This window comes from Amphiura filiformis, chromosome 9, assembly GCF_039555335.1.
Source record: "Amphiura filiformis chromosome 9, Afil_fr2py, whole genome shotgun sequence".
In the NCBI taxonomy this organism is placed as follows: Eukaryota; Metazoa; Echinodermata; class Ophiuroidea; order Amphilepidida; family Amphiuridae; genus Amphiura; species Amphiura filiformis.
This window is the reverse complement of record NC_092636.1, coordinates 61,941,706-61,962,846: the sequence shown is the minus strand read 5'-3', so window position 1 is coordinate 61,962,846 and position 21,141 is coordinate 61,941,706. Positions and strand designations below refer to the sequence as shown.

The 21,141-nt window shown below is 37.0% G+C and overlaps 2 protein-coding genes across 3 annotated transcripts in view; one reads left to right on the top strand and one right to left on the bottom strand.

Moving 5' to 3' along the window:
* Positions 1-245: 245 nt before the first annotated feature.
* LOC140161286 (sodium/glucose cotransporter 4-like) overlaps positions 246-21,141 on the bottom strand; it is a 38,093-nt gene continuing 17,197 nt past the window's right edge. For both annotated transcript variants that reach the window (XM_072184758.1, XM_072184757.1), the window contains exons 4-15: positions 19,737-19,841; positions 18,519-18,577; positions 18,007-18,112; positions 16,898-17,084; positions 16,307-16,515; positions 15,808-15,943; positions 14,297-14,404; positions 13,234-13,384; positions 4,900-5,068; positions 4,451-4,666; positions 3,605-3,731; positions 246-776 (exon numbers count right to left, since the gene is read on the bottom strand). In XM_072184758.1, the coding sequence (XP_072040859.1) occupies positions 562-776; positions 3,605-3,731; positions 4,451-4,666; positions 4,900-5,068; positions 13,234-13,384; positions 14,297-14,404; positions 15,808-15,943; positions 16,307-16,515; positions 16,898-17,084; positions 18,007-18,112; positions 18,519-18,577; positions 19,737-19,841 (1,788 nt within the window). In that variant the 3' untranslated portion in view covers positions 246-561. The remainder of the gene's footprint in view (positions 777-3,604; positions 3,732-4,450; positions 4,667-4,899; positions 5,069-13,233; positions 13,385-14,296; positions 14,405-15,807; positions 15,944-16,306; positions 16,516-16,897; positions 17,085-18,006; positions 18,113-18,518; positions 18,578-19,736; positions 19,842-21,141) is intronic.
* LOC140160435 (muscarinic acetylcholine receptor M3-like) lies at positions 9,271-10,530 on the top strand. Its single transcript, XM_072183670.1, has one exon. The coding sequence runs from the start codon at positions 9,271-9,273 to the stop codon at positions 10,528-10,530; it is 1,260 nt and encodes a 419-aa protein (XP_072039771.1).

Here is a 21,141-nt window from a genome sequence, read left to right as displayed (position 1 = left end):
GTTTTCTGATGCCAGATTTGACCTCTACACAATTAAGTATCCCATGATACATACTTTGCAAAGTTGTAGGGGGTTCCCTTTATACATTTATGGACCTCCAAACATCGTCTTTCGCATTGCGACACATTTTTTACGCTGATCCCCCTAAATTTAAAATTGATACCACGGGAAAACGAAATAGCGTATGAAGCTCAAATTTTCAGGATTTTACTTTCATCAATATCTACCACCACACAGAAAAAGAAAAAATTGAAGAGGTGCTGCGGTGCACATCCCAGGAGTTGACATGGAATGACTCTAGGGTATTTCGGTTTCACAAATCACTGATAATCCCTATCCCTTAAACACTCGAATATCACTGGAAAGGACGGCCACCACCATTCCTATCCACCCTCAGCTCTCTCCCTTCTTTACTGTCGAATATGGTGGTCATCGGTAGTAGGTAGAGTGTGAATACTAATGAAACATGTTAAATGTAGCCTAGTTTAAGAGTCTCAACGAAGACAAATCTGACGACCCTGTTATTTATTTTTTTCAATTCCTTGAGTCAGAAGATTAGTGTTACCCAAAATAGGCAAATACAAACACCCCAGCACCACAAAGTAGAATTGCATTAGCAGCTGCAAATATTTTCCATTTGCGAGGTTCTACTATAGTTGTCATCTTTTGTTCAGCTCGTAGTTTATCTTCTGGTGAGATTTCTGGAGGCGCTAGACTGCTGATTCCGCACAGCATATTCCATAATTTTCTGGTAAAAGATAAATCACCACTTGCGTCTGTGGAAAGAAATAATAGCAAACTATTATATCGCTATACGAGTGGATATTCATACGTATGGTAGATAAAATGAATTAAAGTTTTAACTTCAACACTACACTATTTTTCGCTCACCTGGAACGTTTTCACTAGTCCGACTAGCGTCTTCAGCAGATGGTGATGCTGTGTTGATATCTTGTCTACAATCGGGATATCTCTCACTGATGACGTCATATGATTGACAGAATGACGTCATAGGATGTTACGATGTAGCGCCCCCCCCCCTGGGCATCAGCAAGTTATCCCAAATAGGATCTATTTCTAGTCCTTGGTCACGATTTAGTCTTGGTTTTTGAGTCCTTATTTGTATGGCTTCAAGAACTCTCCGGGAAAATTCTTTTTGCTCCCGTTCAAGCATCTTGACGTTTTCCCAATCAATCTGGTGACCTTTAGATCTCACCGCTGATTTAGAGCTGCCGGCAGTGGATTTGTGTTCACTAAGCCTTTTCTCAAGCTTCCTGGCAGACTCGCCGATATAACTCGCGTCACAATCAGCACAGTCAATTTGATACACAATCCCAGATTGTTTAACGGGTTCTGCCTTGTCTTTAGGGGCTACAAGCGCACTCCTAAGTGTATTTTGGGGTTTGAAGGTAGTTGAAACTCCCGCAGTCCTGAAAACTCTGCGTAGCTTCTCAGAAAGACCTTCTATGTAAGGTAGGGTGACAAATCCTTTGTTAGCTGTTTCCGTGTCTCGGTTCTGAGAAGAACTGTCTTTTTCTTTGGGCTGACCACGAAAGAAAGTCCAGTCTTGGTAACCGCAGTTCTTTAACGCGTTCTTCACATGAGCTATTTCCTCTGCTTTATCTGCCGGGTCTGTGACGACGGTTTCCGCACGGTGGAGTAGCGTTCTAACAACACTGAGCTGATGCTGCAGTGGATGATGAGAGGAAAAGTTCAGATATTGCTCTGTGTGGGTAGGTTTTCTATAAACCTTGACTTTAAGAGTTCCGTCCGGCTGGTGACAAACCAAAGTGTCAAGGAAAGGAAGTTTACCGTCTTCCTCTTCCTCCCGCGTAAATTTGATGTTAGGATCAATGTTATTGATATGATCGGTAAATTCCTCGATATGCACAGTTTTTATGACCACGAAGGTATCATCCACATATCTCTTCCAAACACGCGGCGGGTGGGGGGCTAAATCTAAATCGTGACCAAGGACTAGAAATAGATCCTATTTGGGATAACTTGCTGATGCCCAGGGGGGCGGCGCTACATCGTAACATCCTATGACGTCATTCTGTCAATCATATGACGTCATCAGTGAGAGATATCCCGATTGTAGACAAGATATCAACACAGCATCACCATCTGCTGAAGACACTAGTCGGACTAGTGAAAACGTTCCAGGTGAGCGAAAAATAGTGTAGTGTTGAAGTTAAAACTTTAATTCATATTATATCGCTATCCAGTAAATCAGTAAAATGTTATCATTGAAAATGGTCGCGTTTTACCAAAATAGAATTTTAGCAATGTATTTATAATTTGTTATTAATGAGATTCATCAGGATGTCAATTAAATAAATAGGTTCTGATAACAGATCCAAAACAATAAACTACTCACTCGATATATTTCAGTTCCTGTCAGGAACTTTGTTCATTCTGCAATGTGGTGTTTCTAGATGTCCACAGTCATTGGAGGATTTGATGACATCGCCACTTTTGAAGGTTGCTGTTTTAAAATTATCTGGTCATAAACTCTGTCCAATTTGGATGTTCCTCTCGTCCTTATTCATAATGTTTTCCCATGCTCCTGGTCCAAATGGCTTCTTTGAGCCAACGTGTAATTTTACTGACCTCGTCCCAACTGATTTATCATTGCCAAATTATGCTCAGTTGCTCAGTTATTGCCGATTTAAAAATTTGGGATGTGGATAAGTTTATAAAAACAAATTGGAACACCTGGCACTTATTTTTTCTGTTTCAATTTTATGTACAGACAACCTTGTTTTAAACAAATGGGCCGTTTTTCCAATGTAAGTCTTTAGACAGCTAAATGGGTTCTGCTATTTAGGGAATCCATTTTGTCTTTGGGATGGATTTAGCTTGTTGCAAAGAGTGCAGTGGGATTTCATGACGGTCGAAAATCCATGGGTATTTTAAACTCTTGACATCCTCTTGGATGGGCCATTGACGTACGGTACAACGACTGAACTCTTGGTTTTGTCTGTTATATCTGTTTTTCCTCTATTTTCTTGGTTGTTGGATGTTGTTAGTTCTTCTTTTACCTTGTCAATGGCCCAACCGGGGTATCCTCATTGAGTCACAACTTATCTGCCCCCTCTGTAACAATTGGATCCTTTCTGTCAAAATTTGTTTGTTTTGGTGTAGGGGGGGGGGGGGGGTAGTTTAACAAGGTTGTCTGAACATAAAACCAGATCTCCAAGAAAATCATCCACATCCCAAACTTTTAAATCGGCAATAACTGAGCAGCTAACAACCATGTAAACAGTTGGCACGGGGCCAAGATCATTAATCAAGAGGCAGATAAAACCGCACGTTGACTCAAAGAAGTCATTTGGGATCAAGAGCACGGGGATACTCTATGAATAAGGACGAGGGGACATAAAAATTAGACAGAGATTATGACCAGATCATTTCAAAACGGCAACCTTCAAAAGTAGCGACGTCATCAAAGCCACCAAGGATTGTCGACATCTAGAAACACTACAGTCATTGCAGAGTGAACAAGGTTCCTGATATTTTTTTTAATTATTCCGTGATTGTATTTGCGTTCTGCAGTGATAAGGATGAGACGGGGATGAGATTCCTTCTCATGTTATCTTACCCTTAGCGATTTGTTTCTCCTTTTCTAATTTGATCAATTCGTTCTTCTCGTCTTGTTGTTCTTCTTCTTCATCCATTGCTTCACGTGGCACCTTTGAGAATCGTGTCCACCATGTTAGACGAATTATCTGTAGTTTGTCACAAAATACCAACACTCGTTTTTAATATTACGTTATAAATGTGTTAAAAATACTATCGTCATTATCTTACAGAAAAGCAAGCTTGAAAAGGTTTTTCCACGTAATACCACATTCCAATTCTTTATTATTCAAAAACACACACTTCATTCTAAACTACTACTAATTTAGAATCGTGATTACCAAGCAAGTCTCGCCGATATGTCGTGCGTTTGTAACGTATTCTTGATGTCAATTGATAGCATTATATTTCCGTCACTTTTGTAAGCGTGACGTCAAGTTGGAAGTCATTCAAGCGTGCCGTTTTGTACATACAGTTAAGTGACATCATACTGACGTCACGATGAATTAATACTGGTGCCATGTTATTTCAAGTACTGCATGTAATTTAAATTAAAGAATAATATATTTATGTTGCCGTTTTAAAATGTAATTGTTTTATAACATGATGAATTACATCATTTGTTCAGACTTTCAGTATTATCATTTGATTCATTTCCTGGTGAAATTATATGGAAAATTTATCATATGATTAGGCGCAGATGCCGTATTTGGCGTTAGCTTTGGATATTTAATTATTTTCTTTATTTTCCACCCGGGTGAAAAATCAATAAATTACTTAAATGTCCAAAGCTAACGTTAAATACGGCGGCTCCGCCTAATGCTTCATTAAAAAAACAGACAACCCTGTTTATCCTAATATAGATTACCTTTCTACGTGGGATTGGCTGCGTTATAAGCGCTACAAAAATTGATAATACCAACGTAATTCCAAACAAAACACAGGCGAAGTGCAAGTAATGTAGGTTTGCTACGATAGGAGGTCTGTTGTCTTCATCGCCACATCCGGGAACTCCGTAAAACAGATCCATAAGCATTCTCGTTGTACCAACAGCAAAACCACCAATCATTCCGTAAAAGGCACCCTGAAATACGCCACACAACGAAAGAATAATATTCAGATTCAGATTGATGCTTATTGATTACATAGGGTTGTTATATTTGGTAAAAGGAAATATGAAAAAACGTAAGTCGAACAGAACAAGTTTGTGCAATGCGTTGGGGGAATAAATTACTATGGGAGTAAATAAATACAACAAACATTCGTAAAAACGTCGAAAGTTTATTCTAATGACAATATTATAGTTATCATAATTACCGGTTCATTCATACGTTCCCAAAACATGGCAAGAACATAGACAGCAAACATTGGCGGTGAAAAATATGACGTCATTGATTGAATGTAAATAAAAAGCTCTCCCGATCCATATGCCTGAATAAACGGAATCCACAGCACACTGACTACCACCAAAATCAACGTTACCAATCTACGTAAGAAAATATGGGAATAAATTGTGTGGCATTAATATTGGGCAGGTTCTTTTGCTTCTTGGCAATAGTAAAATGACAAAAAAAGCAAAACTATGGCATTATTATTGTATTGATAGAAACTGTTGGTACTTTTTCATATTCAACCGCCCAAACATTAATCTTTGCTACGGTACGAATTGGGGACGAAATTGGGCTTCCAGTATCAAATTGGTATGGTTTTAGGAATCGGATAGCAACGTTTGCACAGTATTTTTGTGGGATACGAGCACATATAAATTTTTTTTTTTTTTTTTTAATTCGCAATAATTATACAGACTTGACATTTAATATGGAATACTTTTTCGCAAAATTCCAAGCCTGGTCTGGTAGAGGTCTGCATAGACGGCACGGGCTAATACTGATTGGGGTGTGTCGGGAGATGGTGTAAAATAATTGAATGACAGAAAATGTTCTTTCCATTAGTTTACATTATGGCGCACATGATGTAATGAATATGCCTAAAATGGCGGATTTAAGGAGTCTGAATTTCATTTTTGTTGGGGTAAAATTTGAGAATTTGAGCAATATTATTCTGATATTATCAAATTAATCGAGGTTTGGGCGATTTTACTGAACCTGAATACCAATAAGTGTTCGTCAGAACTGAAATTCACCTGTGAAATCTACCAGTTTTGAAAGTGGGAGGAGCTTTAAAAAATATGGCTGTTAAAAGTGATACGCACTCAGAAAGTTTGAATGGTCCCCTGGGGCCACATGTAATAAACTTACTGTACACCCAGAAACAGCGTGAGTTCATTGGACAACCAGGAATCCACAAAGTTGTTTTTGTACCGTAAGTTTATAACATTTGACCTCAGGGGGTCATTCAAACTTTCTGAGTACGTACAGCTTCTAAGAGCCCCATTTTAAGCTCCTCCCCTGTTCAAAAATTTGGTACATTGTAAGCGTATTTCAGCTGTGATGAACGCCAGTTGCTGACGAAGTTTAAGAAATATCACCCCAACCCCCTATAAATTTGATAATAACAGAACCATGTTGCATAAAGTCTGAAATTGTGTCTCCCACAAAGCTCAAATTCAGCCTCCCTAAATCCGCCATTTTAGGCAAATTCGCTACACTATGAGCACCATAATGTAATCATATGGAAAACACATTTTCTATCAAACAATTATTTTACACCATCCCCCGACACACCCCAATTAATATTTAGCCCGTGCGGTCTATGCAGACTCCGTCCAAACCCGTCTAATCTTGCGAAAAATATTCCATATTAAATGTCAAGTCTGTAATACAAATTTAATGGCAAATTTTTAAAAATTTATATATTTTATATTTTTGATATTTAATAGTCCTCGAAGTAAACTTTACAAATCTAATGATATGTACTTAAAGTCTATGTAGCTGGAATTAAAAGCCGACTATCAATTGAAAATTTTGACCTTTCGTATTGAAGGAAGATATATACATAAAAGACCAAACAAAATTTTAGATCTTTTGGGGAAAATATATTCGATATGTCTGATGGGCTCTCATGTCCCACAAAAATACTGTGCAAACGTTGCTATCTGATCCCTTAAGCGAATAAAAAGTGAGATTTTGATCGAGATTGTATCTGTTCTCTCGGCTCACAGGTGTTAATTTCCCGTTTCAGATAAAACTACATGTATAATTATAATTTTATTCAGACGCATCAGATTTATAGATCCATATCATAAACATTATCATAATGTTAAACCACTATAATAGTGGCCAAAATTAACTTTAATTAAAAAACAGAATGACGAAACGATAAAAATCATGAATCATTTATGATTTGGGTTCTTCTTTTATACAAATAGAACAAAATGTTCTGAAATCGCATCAGATCAATTTTATTCATATAAATTATGTTATAGATCCATATCAGCTCATATCATAACAAATAGCACAAACGGATGAAGCGCGATACAACTTATTTCATCAGAGCATTTTTAGTTTTATAGAGCAAAATGAAACATGAAATGTGATCGGAATTTCACCTGGAAAAACATTAAAAAGCTCGCAGTGTACCTATCCCATTAGGTCAAACATCATAGATATAAGAACGACTATAACAGGTTGAAAGAAAGCGATTTTTTGATCAATTGTGATGATATTCGTGTCTTTCTAATGTCACTGAGTACTTTGTTTTCGTTTTTTATATTGGTAAAGTGTGCCGAGGCTTGTGGATCAACGTGTAGGCGATATGGCTGTGCGTAGCGCACTATAAATCACTATGCTTTTTCTTCTTTTTTTTTCTTCTTTTTTTATTTAAAGAAACGGTATTTGACTCGAACATAACTATATTGTTTTAATATCCTCGAACGGTTTCGGAATATATATTTAACCGTAAACAATAATTGTAGACGGTATTATATTTAATCTACGATTGCACACATACACACTACACAGACATGACAGGTGATGAGTGCAGCCTATTTTACAGGGCAAAACATTCAAAATTTGTGTTCATCTGTTGCAATAGTACGGTAATTAATCCTATTACATCACTACTTCTACGGCGAATTGCACGTCGCAATATGCAAGCCCCGGGTGCAAGCTCACAATATTATCATCTGATCGCATGCACACTATGAGAGCTGAATGTGCGGGCATCCACGTACATGCGGAAGATCACATGTGCTAACGGTATGCGTCTGCAAGCAAATTGCAAGCTACGGTATCAGCCCCGGGGGGGCACTTCCATAGTGGATACGCATCATGTGCCTCGGGAATGACCCCCTTTTTCAAACCGGCTTGTACCCAATGACCCCCTTTTTGTGTTATGGTCCTACCTATTACCCAATGACCCCTTTAAAAAAATCCATGTACTCAATGACCCCCTTTTTCTATTTCCTGCTATACCCAATGACCCCCCTTTTAATTCCCAAATGTAGGTGGTATTTGTGTTCTCCTCCAGAAATAATGAGATTTTTCACATTTCCAAGGTGGCCAAGTTGTTTTTACGCAGTTTGGCACTTATTTATGTGTACTTAATGATACTCTTTTGGCAATCCTGTACTCAATGACTCCCATTTTACTTTTTGTTACCCCAATGACCATCCTTTTTTCAAAGTTTCATACCGAATGACCCCATTTTTTTCAGGTTGTGTACTGAATGACCCCATATTTTTGTAATTGTACATTTTACCTGAATGCCCCCTACTTTTAACATGGCCGAGGCACATCCCTGCCATTTCAGATAGGGAGTGCCCCCCCCCCCCGGGGTATCAGCTTGCGATTAACTTGCACAAGTTGATATTGATGTAAAGTGTTCCAAAATGTATGATTACCTCTGACCGTCAGAACAAAATCTTAAATATCTCTTCTTATTTTCTAACGCTTCAAGTTTTAGTGCTACGGTGCATTCTTCTGCTTAATGAAATCATTGTCTATCAGCAATATACGGTAGTGTAATATCCATGCAGAGTGAGTTGCTTTAAATGAATGACTGCATTTTAGACAATTTACTCAAGTTTGCTCAATTTGTGAATAGGGTATTTCGGTTCTGGATTGTTGCCATATTAATTTCATGTCAATGCACAAATCAATAGTTCTAGAATATTTACTGGTATCACATGTCGCGTAGTATATACCTAACCTTTTTCACAACTCTTGAACAAAAGGTAAGGTAACTATGTTTGTCAAACTTGGTAATGTGGGTCAGATTATTAATCTCATATATGAAAGCCTTAATATAATACACGTATCCTGATCGTGCTGTGCTATTAAGTAAAACAATCTCGTTGAATGCTGCTGACAGCTCATAAAACGTTCGATTCATACTCGCTCAAATTAAAGGCACTGTTATTGATCCCCGCAAAAATATGGAAATATTTGACATTAAGAGTGAGTCCGAGTGACTTACATAATATGCCACAAGGTATGTATTTCGTAAGACAATGTCAAATTTTGTCTTTTCTAGGTCACTTTCTGTCAAACCGCTTGCAAGCTAAACTAGTACTATTTATTCATACAAAAATGCCAACATATCTTGATAATTGGCAACTTTCTTAATTTCTGATTTAGCCAACAAGCCTTTAAGTTAACAATAAACCTGTCGGTAGATGAAGTGATGCGTAATGAAAAGAATATTGTTTTCGTATATAATGCGTGTTAGGTATTAATGTTATTCTTGGTTGAAGAGTCCTCCTAGAATCATTTGCAGATTGCCGCCAACATGGACGAATTATCAGAAGTTTCAAATTTCACGAATCCACCAACTTCAGCAGTAGACGTGCAATATGTTCTAGTGGCGTTCATCGAGGCCATACTAGTGTTTGTCACAGTATCTGGTAATATTTTCGTCATGTTGGCATTTTTTAGAGATAAAAAGATCCACGGCAAGACTTCAAATTACCTACTACTGAATCTCTCCGCATCAGATCTAGTTGTGGGTCTTTTCAGTATGGGTGTAAATTTGTCATGGTGGATCACAGACGACTGGGTTCTTGGAGAAACGTTCTGTAAATTATACCTGACAGTTGATTACTCGGCTGGTTATGTGTCAATTATCACCGTCATTGCTCTAAGTATAGACCGCCTTCATATGGTTACATACCCAATTGTGTATCACGTGAAGCAAGGAAGCCACTTCGCACGGCGGAATGTGATCGTAGCTATGACATGTTTATGGATCGTGACTTTTGCATTCTATGCAACTATTACTTCAGTCTGGCCGAAGCTTACCGGAGAGAGCCTTGTTAATTATGAATATAACTGTGAACTACAGGCCTTTGAAAATATGTATTTCCACCTGGTACTTTTTCTTATAGAATTTGTAATGCCTTTAACTGTTTTAGTATCCGTCAATTTTGCGATTTACTTTAATCTACTAAAGCGTTCTAAGCAGTTCAATGACACAAAATATACGTTGAAGTCTGAAGCCATCCAGAAAATTCCAGAAAAGTCCATGGCGTATCAAAATCAAGCAATGAAAGATCTGAGGGATAAAATTCCAGAGAAGTCCATGGCCTATCAAAATCAAGCAATGAAAGATCTGAGGGATAAAATTCCAGAGAAGTCCATGGCCTATCAAAATCAATCAATGGAAGACGAAGATCTGAGGGGTAGTTCCGTAAGCTTAGAAACTGGTAATCCATCCGAACCAAACTTACCAAAGTCATCCGACCACAAGGATGTTCATGGATCATCACGGTCGTACCATGTTCAATTACAGAAGCACACTTTGTACAAGAAGCACAGGAAAGCAGCTTGCAGCTTGACCATCTTAGTTGCTATATTTGTGTCGTGTTTTCTACCTTATTATATTTTAACACTAGGCGCACAGATATTCGGATATTTCTCCATATCAGAGTTAGTTTGGGAGATTATGAATGTGCTATGGTGGTTTAATTCAACATGTAACCCGTTTATTTATGCTGCAATGTCGCCTCATTTCCGAAGAAATTGTTTGCATTTTTTGAAGTGCTATAAGTAGCAATGTGGTTGTTGATCTTCTTTGCCTTCTTCTTTGATACTCTAAGATTATACGCTTAACTTTGGACGTCCAGAGCGCTCAAGATTGGATCTTGGACGTCCAAGGTTACCATGGTTACACGTATAATCTTAAGGCGTGTTTTGAACATCCTTACGTTTTTGTCAATATATAAGCGAGTACGGCATTGCGTAAATACGAAAGTTCAGCCCTCATTGTATGTAGTATCAAAGTCGGGACCAAAGCTGTCCTGTTTCATTTGATACAAAAATCGGTCTGTCAAATTAATCAAAAGGTTTACTTGTTATAGGCTACCTTTAAATGATTTTTGTTTAGTGTTGAAGTTCTGTTGCAGCAGGAATGTCACATTACTTTAATACAATATGGTCACACATGTTGAAAAATAAGATGCTATATATGAGACAACATGTGCTTTAGTTTTTCTTCCAGATCAATTTTACGCAATGTCTATATCGTCGTGTGAAAAATCAAGAGCAAATCACATTGGTAGCACATGTTACTGAGATATTAATGCAAACATTGTGATCCTTTTGACAAGTGGTGACCATTTGTCCATTGATCTTTAAAAATAGGCTATATGACCGGCATTTTTCATTTTGATTGTTAATATATTACCACATTCATTTATGTTGTTAAGACGTACTAGCTTGTATGCTTTGCGGATATTCAAGTTTACATAGACACCGTGTGTTTGAATTTAGGTATATTAATGTATAAATATCGATTTTGTCGTAGGATTAAGATGATATTATAGTATTCACGAACATAGTGTGTACTAATATGGTTGAGGTCTGTGTGGTACTGCAAATATAACTATGGTTACGACCTGCAGTCATCATATCCTGAGACGAATATAACTACCTCGTTTTCTTTGTATATCTCACTTATTTAAGGACATAATGGGAGCATACGCGAATATCACGGCATTTGACACAAATACCACTGTATCTGTTGTGGCAGATTCAAATGACATCGCATTTTCTGCTATTTTCTTCATCATTTTAGTTGCTCACGTGATTATCATCCTCATTACCATATTTGGAAACATACTTGTCATAGCATCATTCATAAAAGATGAACGAATCCGTTCCAAACCCTCAAATTGGTTTTTATTTAACCTCTCTATAGCTGACTTTGTCGTTGGTTTTGTAAGCCTGAGCATTAATTGTGCTTGGTGGGTCACCAGCAGATGGCCAATGGGGGAGATTCCGTGTAAACTATACATCGTCATAGATTGTGTGGCTGTCTATGAATCTGTTTTGACTGTCATTGGTATTAGCATCGACAGAATGGTCATGATAACTTATCCAATAATGTATCACAATTTGGAAGCTAACTCAAAACTACGCAAAATTGTCTTCGGTTTCTTGGCGGCAACGTGGGGAACAGTCGCGGTGTTTTACGGAATAGTAACTTTGACGTGGTCAGAAATTACTAGAACGGATGTTATCAATTATAATGATAATTGTGAAGTTGAATACATTGCAAATCTGCCTTTTCGAATCGCGCTCATCTGTATTGAGCTTGTAATTCCATTCTTACTTCTGGTATCTTCGAATGTTGTCATATATCGCAATATTCGTGAACGAGGCCGGAGGTTAAACAAAATCATGAACTCTCGTGCAATCCACGACGTCGCAGAAAAATCATCCGCCATGTTTGATCCGCAAAGCATTTGTGATCACAGTGATATACCACAAGTAATGGATACTAATGCAACCAAATGCGAATCTCGACGACATTGTGAAATATCAAAACGTGGACGTCAACTTGAAAGACACAAGCGATTAGCGTTTCTTCTGACGATCTTCGTAGGAAGTTTCCTCATAACATGGTTACCATATTATGTAACAGTAATTTTGTATACGACTTGCAAGAACAACTGCGTATCTAGACTTACATGGGAAATTGTCAATCTTATTTTGTGGGCGAATTCTGCGTGTAATCCGTGGTTGTATGCGGCCATGAATACGCAATTTCGAAATAGTTTTAAGAGACATTTATCTTGCTTGCGTTGCCAATGCCATAATAACAATTATGGTATATAAGATGAACTGATCTAATGCCTATCGCATTCAGTTACAAAAATGGAATGTACCATTTTAGTTTTATAAGCCAATTACCAGGGTTAATTAAAAGGTAAAACGTGTGATGTTGAGCGTGTGATTCCTCCCATAATATATTGCTAACCTGGGATGATATACTCAAAAGTACAGAATAACCAGCATTCCGTGTTTAATATTACCATGCAATACTATACTACCAGGTTCCTATTGTTGTGAACCCCAGAGGTACAATGCTGCCCCAGGACAGCTGTCCAGCTACTTTATTACCAATGCAGTATCGATCCAGTATCATCGTGTGTATCGTACATGTGAGTCCGATGTGTGTACTCTAGAGTACCCACAGTACCAACATGTGTACTCTAGAGTATCAATGAAGTAATTGGACAGCAATAGGAATCTGCTATTATGTAGCGATACACTGCTGTGATTGGTAGTTTCAATTATGTTTTACTTTTGCACATTCACATAAAAAATTATAATAAAACTAAAACAACGGTCATCTATTCGAAAGGCAATCTGAGTAGCACAGAAAAAAATACATTGAAATCCTTTTTGGAGCAACGCCTTCGTTAGACGTGCTACAAAAATACGCGGGTTAATACCCAGGGTTAATACCAACCTTCCAACCATGACTAATTCCAATTCAGTCGACGTTGGTCGTATTTTGACCCAGCAATCCAACGTGAAAATAGTACTTGCACTGTTAAATATAGATGTCAGAGAACTCATTAGTGCTGCCAACATGGCGGCCAACATCAAACCACGCAAACCTGCAACAAGATACATACCCATGTTAACTTAAGTTAAATTGCAAACAACACCAGCCCACGGTTGTTTGATGTGATCATTTATTAATGTTTCTAACAAAAAATACATAATTTTTAAGACCTGATACATAGTTCTAGACCTCTACAATACCAACATCTATCATACGGTACGAATATACACATACGGTATATTTTTTAGGTATTTTTAACTTAGATTTTCTTTTCTTTACCAAATTTTTCATCCTTTTCTGCCTTTTTGTGATAATTTTTATTCAATAAACTATATATTTGTGTGAAAATTGAGGGCGACATTTACATATATTTTAAATTTAATTTAGCCCAATAATAGTTATTCCTTTCATTTCATGATTAAAAGTAGTTTCAAAATTTCCTTGCTATACTGTTACTCATTTGCATGATGTTTTAATGCCATTTTATAAGTGTCTACCCCTTGTAAAGATGCAGAGACGATTTACTATAAATAGCGCCATCAGTGTTCAACTTTGCTTTCAAATGGATACAGTTCCATCAAACAACCGTGAGCCAAAGGAGAAGGTTTTTTCAGGAACCGCGCATTGAACACTGAAACATCCAAAGAGCCTGTGTAACTTGGTAAACAGCTATATACTCTTTGGTTTGGCCCCATATGATCGATTCTCATTGAGATTTAGTCAAAATATCTTATTCTTAATTTTTTGCAAAATATAAATAAATTCCCGAAATAAATACAAATAAAAAAAAACCACCAAATTGTTCTTGATTTACCAGTCTCTTATACCATAAAATTGGCTTTAAATTTAAACAAATACCAGTACGATTTATTGTTAAACTAACCCTAGTACAACCATATGCCACAACGATATTGTTGCAATACCATTGTCTACTCTTTACGATTTATTGGGTGTGTTATTATACCTGTGGGCATCAATTTAAGGACCATTCGTGGATAAGCAATATCAGAACACCCGTTTGGATTGTTGCACACTCTGTCGCATATCTCTGGATCTTGACATGCCACCAAATCTATAAATAAAAGCAAATTCATTTCAGTGCTAGAAGTAACATATGTAACTTGCGGGCTTTGCATTACACAAAATTATTTTGGCCACTAGGCATATACATAAAAAGTGTTTAATAATATCTGATTTTAATACAACTCGCCATAATTATACCGAAGAACGTAAGTGATATCAATTGTAAACACATTACTTAATATTTTGCTTTGTGTATTTTTCATGTTGGTGCTTTTGTATTTTGTTGTTTTGCGACGTAGTCTTGTAGAAATGGCGCTTTATCAATGCCAAGTGAATGTATGATATCAATGTTAACTTTATTATTTATACCAATTAACCCTTATTGAGTAAGAGCAAATAAATGACAGATTCAAGCAGATACGAACAAGTGTTATTGTAGGTCCAATATATTGTATTGGCATATTTACGCTTGTTTAGTATTAACAAGCTTTCATCAAAAACACCCGGGGTCACTCCCATTGTGGCCTGTACACCATCCGCGATAATGAAAACGCGTAAAAGGGTAGTTTTTCGTGGGTAAGCACGATACGCGCGTAACGCGTTTAGGTGTCAAAAACATGAAATATTGGAAAAAGGGTAGCAAAATTGCAATTGCTAATATACGCGGAAATGAAATTTAGGGTATGAAATTTGATGCAAGGAATAAAATCCCTGTTTAGGGTGTGAAAACACCTGTTTAGGGTATTGTTTTAGCCAAGGGTTAAATCCTTGTTTAGGGTGCTTTTCAAAAGTTGATTATCGCGGATAGTGTACAGGCCACAATGGGAGTGACCCCCGGGCAAAAACACTATATATGCTTGTAGACGAGGTTTTACGGTATGCATGCGAGCAATAAACAATAGCTGAAATCAGAAAAATAAAATCGAATACTGGAACTTATTGTTTGTAGAATGTGTCAAGAACCTCCAGACTTCATAAGGCAACTGTCTCATATACCGGCTACCATGGCTACGTGATAGACAGCCAGGTATTGTTTTGATGACCCGTCCCGGTAACATGCATGAGCTTTTAAAACACCGTATTGGTCGACAAGGCGTATAGTATGAACTATAACTAAGTCCCGCTTTAAGTCCAACCATGTTTCTCGTGGCACTTAAAAACGATGATGTCATATACTGGAGCAGGAGGAACAATGGTATAGGAGTGGTACCAAAGAAGCCATCTAGTCGCGGGTTGGGCATCCATCATTGCCCAAGAAGTGGAGACTATGTATGAACTAATCTCATGCATGTGGCTGAGCCATCAAGACAGTTGGATAATAGCCTTCTATCACGTGGCCAGTCGGCGAGTCAATTGCCTGATGAAGTCTGGAGGTTCCAGACGAAACGTAGCATGTCTATCAAAACTAAGTTCCAGTAATCCATTTATTCCCAAACTTCCCAAATTACTTACCTGGCCACAAAGCTCTGCTTATCATACCCGGGTATATCATCAAAAACATCGGCAGAATTTTAAAATAACCGGCTAAAATACTTGCAGCTTTAGCATGTGTTACATTCTTTGCTGCTAAAGATCGTTGTACAAGAACCTGAAAATTACATTGTGTTATTCAAGAAATAAAAAATCATCAATAAAATGAGTGATATGGTGTCTTTCGCCGATTTGTAAACTGTACAAAGACAAGCAGACGACAATTTTCAATAGCCTGGGGTTATTTAAAAATTGTGATTCTGGTTTACACTTTCTTTCGATAAAGGAGTCCATCTGATGTTCGATTCGTTTGTAATGTTATTTGTTTATTGTGATTGTATTGTAATTAGATATTTTTATGCGAATTGTGGAAATAAATGAATTTCTTAATTATATTTACTTTATTTACAAAACTCATACACGTAAATTAAACAAAATTAGCGGTGCAAATATCTTAGATTTACATTTGATTGTTCTGTACCTGATTGGTGCAGAAATACCAAGCCGACAAGAGGAAGATACCAAAGACAACACCAGGCCAGGGAAGAGGGTCATCAAGTGGACGAAAGATATGCAGATCGAATTGTGTTGGTACACCGCATACTGTCTCGTTAGATAGCTGAGTCGTGTTGGGAACCGCTGTCATGTAGGCTAATTTAAGGTTCTCCATACCTCCAATTTCGTTCAAACCTTTTCAAAAATATGCAAAATATAGTCAAATGTAGAGAAAATTACACATAATTATGTAATATTTCTTTTTGAATAATATTATAATTACTATGTCTTTAATAGAATGTTGAAGCAACGATCAATTGGTGTTTCACATCGTCCTGAATAAAGCCTTTTGGAAGCTCGAAGACATGTACAGCTCTCTAATAAACAAAACCGGTATATGTATTATATGATGCACATTTCATCTGTGCCCCCAAAATCTTATTTTGCCCCCCTCCCCACCAAAAAAAGCTGGCAGCAAATATTCAAATTCAGCCTATTCGTAGGGCATATATTTTCGTGGCTTTGCGAGAATAAAACTGTTCATCATACTAACTATACATGCCACGAACACACTTACCAATGCCCATTAATATAAAAGCTCCAATAAGCATGATAACAGTCTGTAATGCATCAGTATATATAACGGCAGTCAAACCTCCAGCCACTGTGTAAATAGCAGCCATTGCCAGTAAAAGACAAACCGACAAATACAGATTCCATCCTAGGACTTGCTGGATGATTATTGTACCGGCATACATTTCGGCCTGATAACAAACAAATAGGATTTTGAGTAAGATATTAACGATATCGGGTACAGTTTAAAGCAACTATGTTATCCTTAAGTTGGTCCAGTTATATAAAAAAAATCGATTGCCCTTTGCAAACTGACGAATTAATGGCTCTGAAAAGAGTTGTTCAAGCAGATTGTCTCTTATCAACATGTACGCAAGAAATGGTGCTGTAATGAGGCGTTCCCATGGGAAGCGTTGATACATAATTAATAGGTTACCACTTATCTACTTCATATACGGATGGCTCTGAAAGGAACATGTTCCCGGCCTTTTTTATGTATCTTGATAATTTTGGAGCTCGTATGTTATAAATTATGTAGAATAAATGGAATGGAAGAAGGGGTACAAAGTTGCTTGAAATGTATTAAAGGGATTCTCCGGCAATCATAACATTATGCCTTATATGTTAGAAAAATAATTATCAAGCACGAATCAGATGGTTTTATTTAAAACAAACTCATATTGACCATAAAAACAAATAAAAACAGTCGGCTCTCAACACGCGATATTCAAAATTTTCGCGCCGAAATTATGTAAGTGCAATGACGTAATGGTTATTTGTGCTCAATTGTCGCCAGCCTTCCTTGTATTACTGGGACGTCATTGCACTCGACAATTTCGGCGCCCGGGAATTTTGAATATCACGTGTTGAGAGACGGATGTTTTATTCGTTTTTATGGCCACTATGAGTTTGTTTTAAATAAAACCATGTGATTCGTGCTTGATAATTATTTTTCTTACATATAAGGCATAATGCTGTGGTTGCCGGAGACTTCCTTTAAGTAGTTTACTTGAAAGAAATTACTTTGCCATTGACAAAGATTATTTAATTTTCTTAATTACTAACCAGTATCATTCTTATTATTTGAAACGAAATTAATGTGGGCCTACTCACCGAAACACCAATAATTACGGTTGAAAACAACAACAAAATTGCCAATACCCACCGCAAACGATTCCCTCCAAAACGTTTCTTTAAGTACTCGGGAATTGTGTATATCTGTAGAAACAAGATCATTAAACAACTATAACAATTACAGTTCTCTTAATTTGAAGGGAACACATATGAACTAGAGCTGTTAGTCTCAATTTTTCGCACTCTAAAGAGGCAGGCGTTCGTATTAGGAAAGCCTGGCATCATACTCTAATCGAGTCCGACATTGCCCCAATGGCCATCGCCTTGGATATGATAATCTTTAAAACGAAATTACCGACAACGTTGGACTAATGTGGACGGTAATATTGTTCGAAATAATTCGAAATAGCTCTCGTCATGTTCGTGGAACTGTTGTCACGGTAGTAACATTTAGAAATGGGTAAGTATTATGATTAATGTTGTGACAGGATTGGACTAAGGAACGTTGTATTTTTATAGTATACTGTTAAGAAAAAACAAGGAAAACTTACCCTGAAGCGAAGTACACCGGAACGAAGATAAATCCAAGTAATACGAGACAGAATATGCCCTATTGGTAAAATCACAGTATGCTATAGCGTAAGAATCGATAGATTATGTTGATGGGCAGGGAAACCTCCTTTATTTGATGGAATGCAGTTTAAAATCCCCACCAAGTCTGCATTGTTTCGCATTCCAGGTGAGATGTGACCCAGCAATGTCTGCTATCAAGGTGTAGGAATGCGTAAAATTGGATTCGTCTATATGCAACATTTGATTTAGTGTCTATTCGTCCGATCGTAAAAATAATGTATTGCCCTGCACTACAGGTAACTTGCACTCATCACCTGTCATGTCTGTGCATGTGTGCAATCACAGATTTAAAACAATGCCGCTCTTTTCGAAGACACTAATCGTACAAGTGCAAGTGAAACGTATATACATGGACTCTGCATAATATGAAATTTCTATAGAATTACGATCCATGTCTTTATACCTATTCTTTAATAATCAATTGTGCAATGCGGAGTTACACCCTACGTCTAGTGCAGGACAATACATTGTTTTACATAAATTATTTTACCTATCGATATGTTATGATATTAATGCTGTTACATCACTACTTTTACAGCGAATTTGGAACTTTAAAAATCTTAATGCATGGCATCATAGTAGACATTATTATGTGATGTTGGCTTTAATAGTCTCAATATAATTCGTGAATAAGGCGTTGCATTGTTGGACCGTATGCACATAGGATGTATTAAAACTGGCGCCGACTTTCACATTATGAGGTTTTGATTTTAAATGTCAATGCAATATAAAAAGGAGATTTTTTTCTGCCCAGTGAGTATTATTTTCTTCAGTAATAATGTTTATTTGGAACGGCAAAGGATGATCGAATTATACTTTATAGAGAGAACCTTATTAATAGAATGGGGACCTGTAATACACTTACTCACTACTACATTGGCATAGTGGCACTGTGGATTTTTAATTGACAACGAAATCAAAAATGGCATCCTGCACTTTGATGCAACGAACCCAGGCAGGGCAACGAACCTGTTGATGAACCATTGTATCGAACGCGACGTATCAACTGAGTTGCAACATTTTGTAGGATTACTAGATTTAATTCAAAAATTAACATATTTCACAACATTTAATAGGTTGCAGGTGTTTCTGATTTCATAATGAATTCTGCAGGGGAATTCTGACTTATGACTTACATGAAACTCATATGCCACCACTGCGTAACCCGACGACGAAGCTGATCCTGATAAACCTATGAATGAACTACTTCCAATGTTGCTTACATACAGAGACATACCAACCTGTGAACAGAGGTTAATCATGTTAATAATATTTTGAGAAAGGGTCATACTTATGGAATAAAGCACAGAAATTGAACAGCCCTGAGAGCTATGGAAAAATTGTTACATCTCTCACAAAGTGAGACACATCAAAATAAAACAAATAACTCAAGTCCAAGACATTGTAGAGAAGATACCAGAGATGAAATGGAGGTATGCAGGACATCTGTCAAGAACACTAGACGACACTACAGATAGACCACGAGACTAACAAATTGGCAGCCAATGGCGGGAAATAAGAGAAGAGGAAAAAAGAAAAAAAGGTGGGAGAAATCATCAGAAATGATACACCACTCTAGCTATTAATTCAAGAATTCTGCCATTTTTACACTTCTTCTTTCTTCTCTTTTTATTTTTTCAAAATCACTTTCACCTAGACTTTTGCTTATAAGGGGAAATGGTGTGTGTATCGTCCTTTCGATAAGTATGATATCATACTTAGTGCTTGGGGCAGGTTAGGGCACTTAACTCTATATGAAAGCTCACATACGCGTACATCCCCTACAGATATATGCACACTGAACGAATACCTCCCTGCTTAGTATGATGATGATGATCATCATCATCTTCATCATCATCATCTTCATCATCATCATCATCATCATCATCATCATCATCATCATCATCAGCTTCAGCATCATCAAGACCTAATAATTATATTTATTTCCTTATTAAACATATTTATAACTCGCGTATACCATTAGCCTTTTATATAAGGTCAGATCACCTACAAAAACATTTTAAAACTAATTAATAACATAAAACAATAAAATAAATTATCCTTTTTGCTCATCTGAAATAATAATAAAAGTTTATTTTCATTATAAAAAAATCTTACCCTAGACCTATCGAAGAAAAAAATTAAATATAAATAAATGCTGCTATCAGGAATTGAACCCGCGATCTCGTATTGACAGCGTCTGATGCTAACCACTAAGCTACCGAGGAAGACATGTAGTTCAATTGAAACAATACACACGATAACAGTTATTGTTTATCGATCTTCCACGATTCACCACAGCCCCTATTGAGTGTGACGATCTGCCATGAAAACTGTATAAAGTCTTGATTGGTATACTCTTTATTCATACCCCGTGGATGACCGTGGAAGACCGCTTCAAATGGTTCAATATATACATTTAGCTCAATATAATAATAGGAGACCGTGGTAAATTACAGTATTTATCATAAGGGCTATCTCAAATCTTTGTTTTAATTTCTTATTATGATAGAAGCCCGAGTTTCATACGTATGTATACGT

What these genes read in the sequence shown, in the direction of transcription:
- LOC140160435 (XM_072183670.1), top strand. Translation starts at nt 9,271, where the DNA reads ATGGACGAATTATCAGAAGTTTCAAATTTCACGAATCCACCAACTTCA.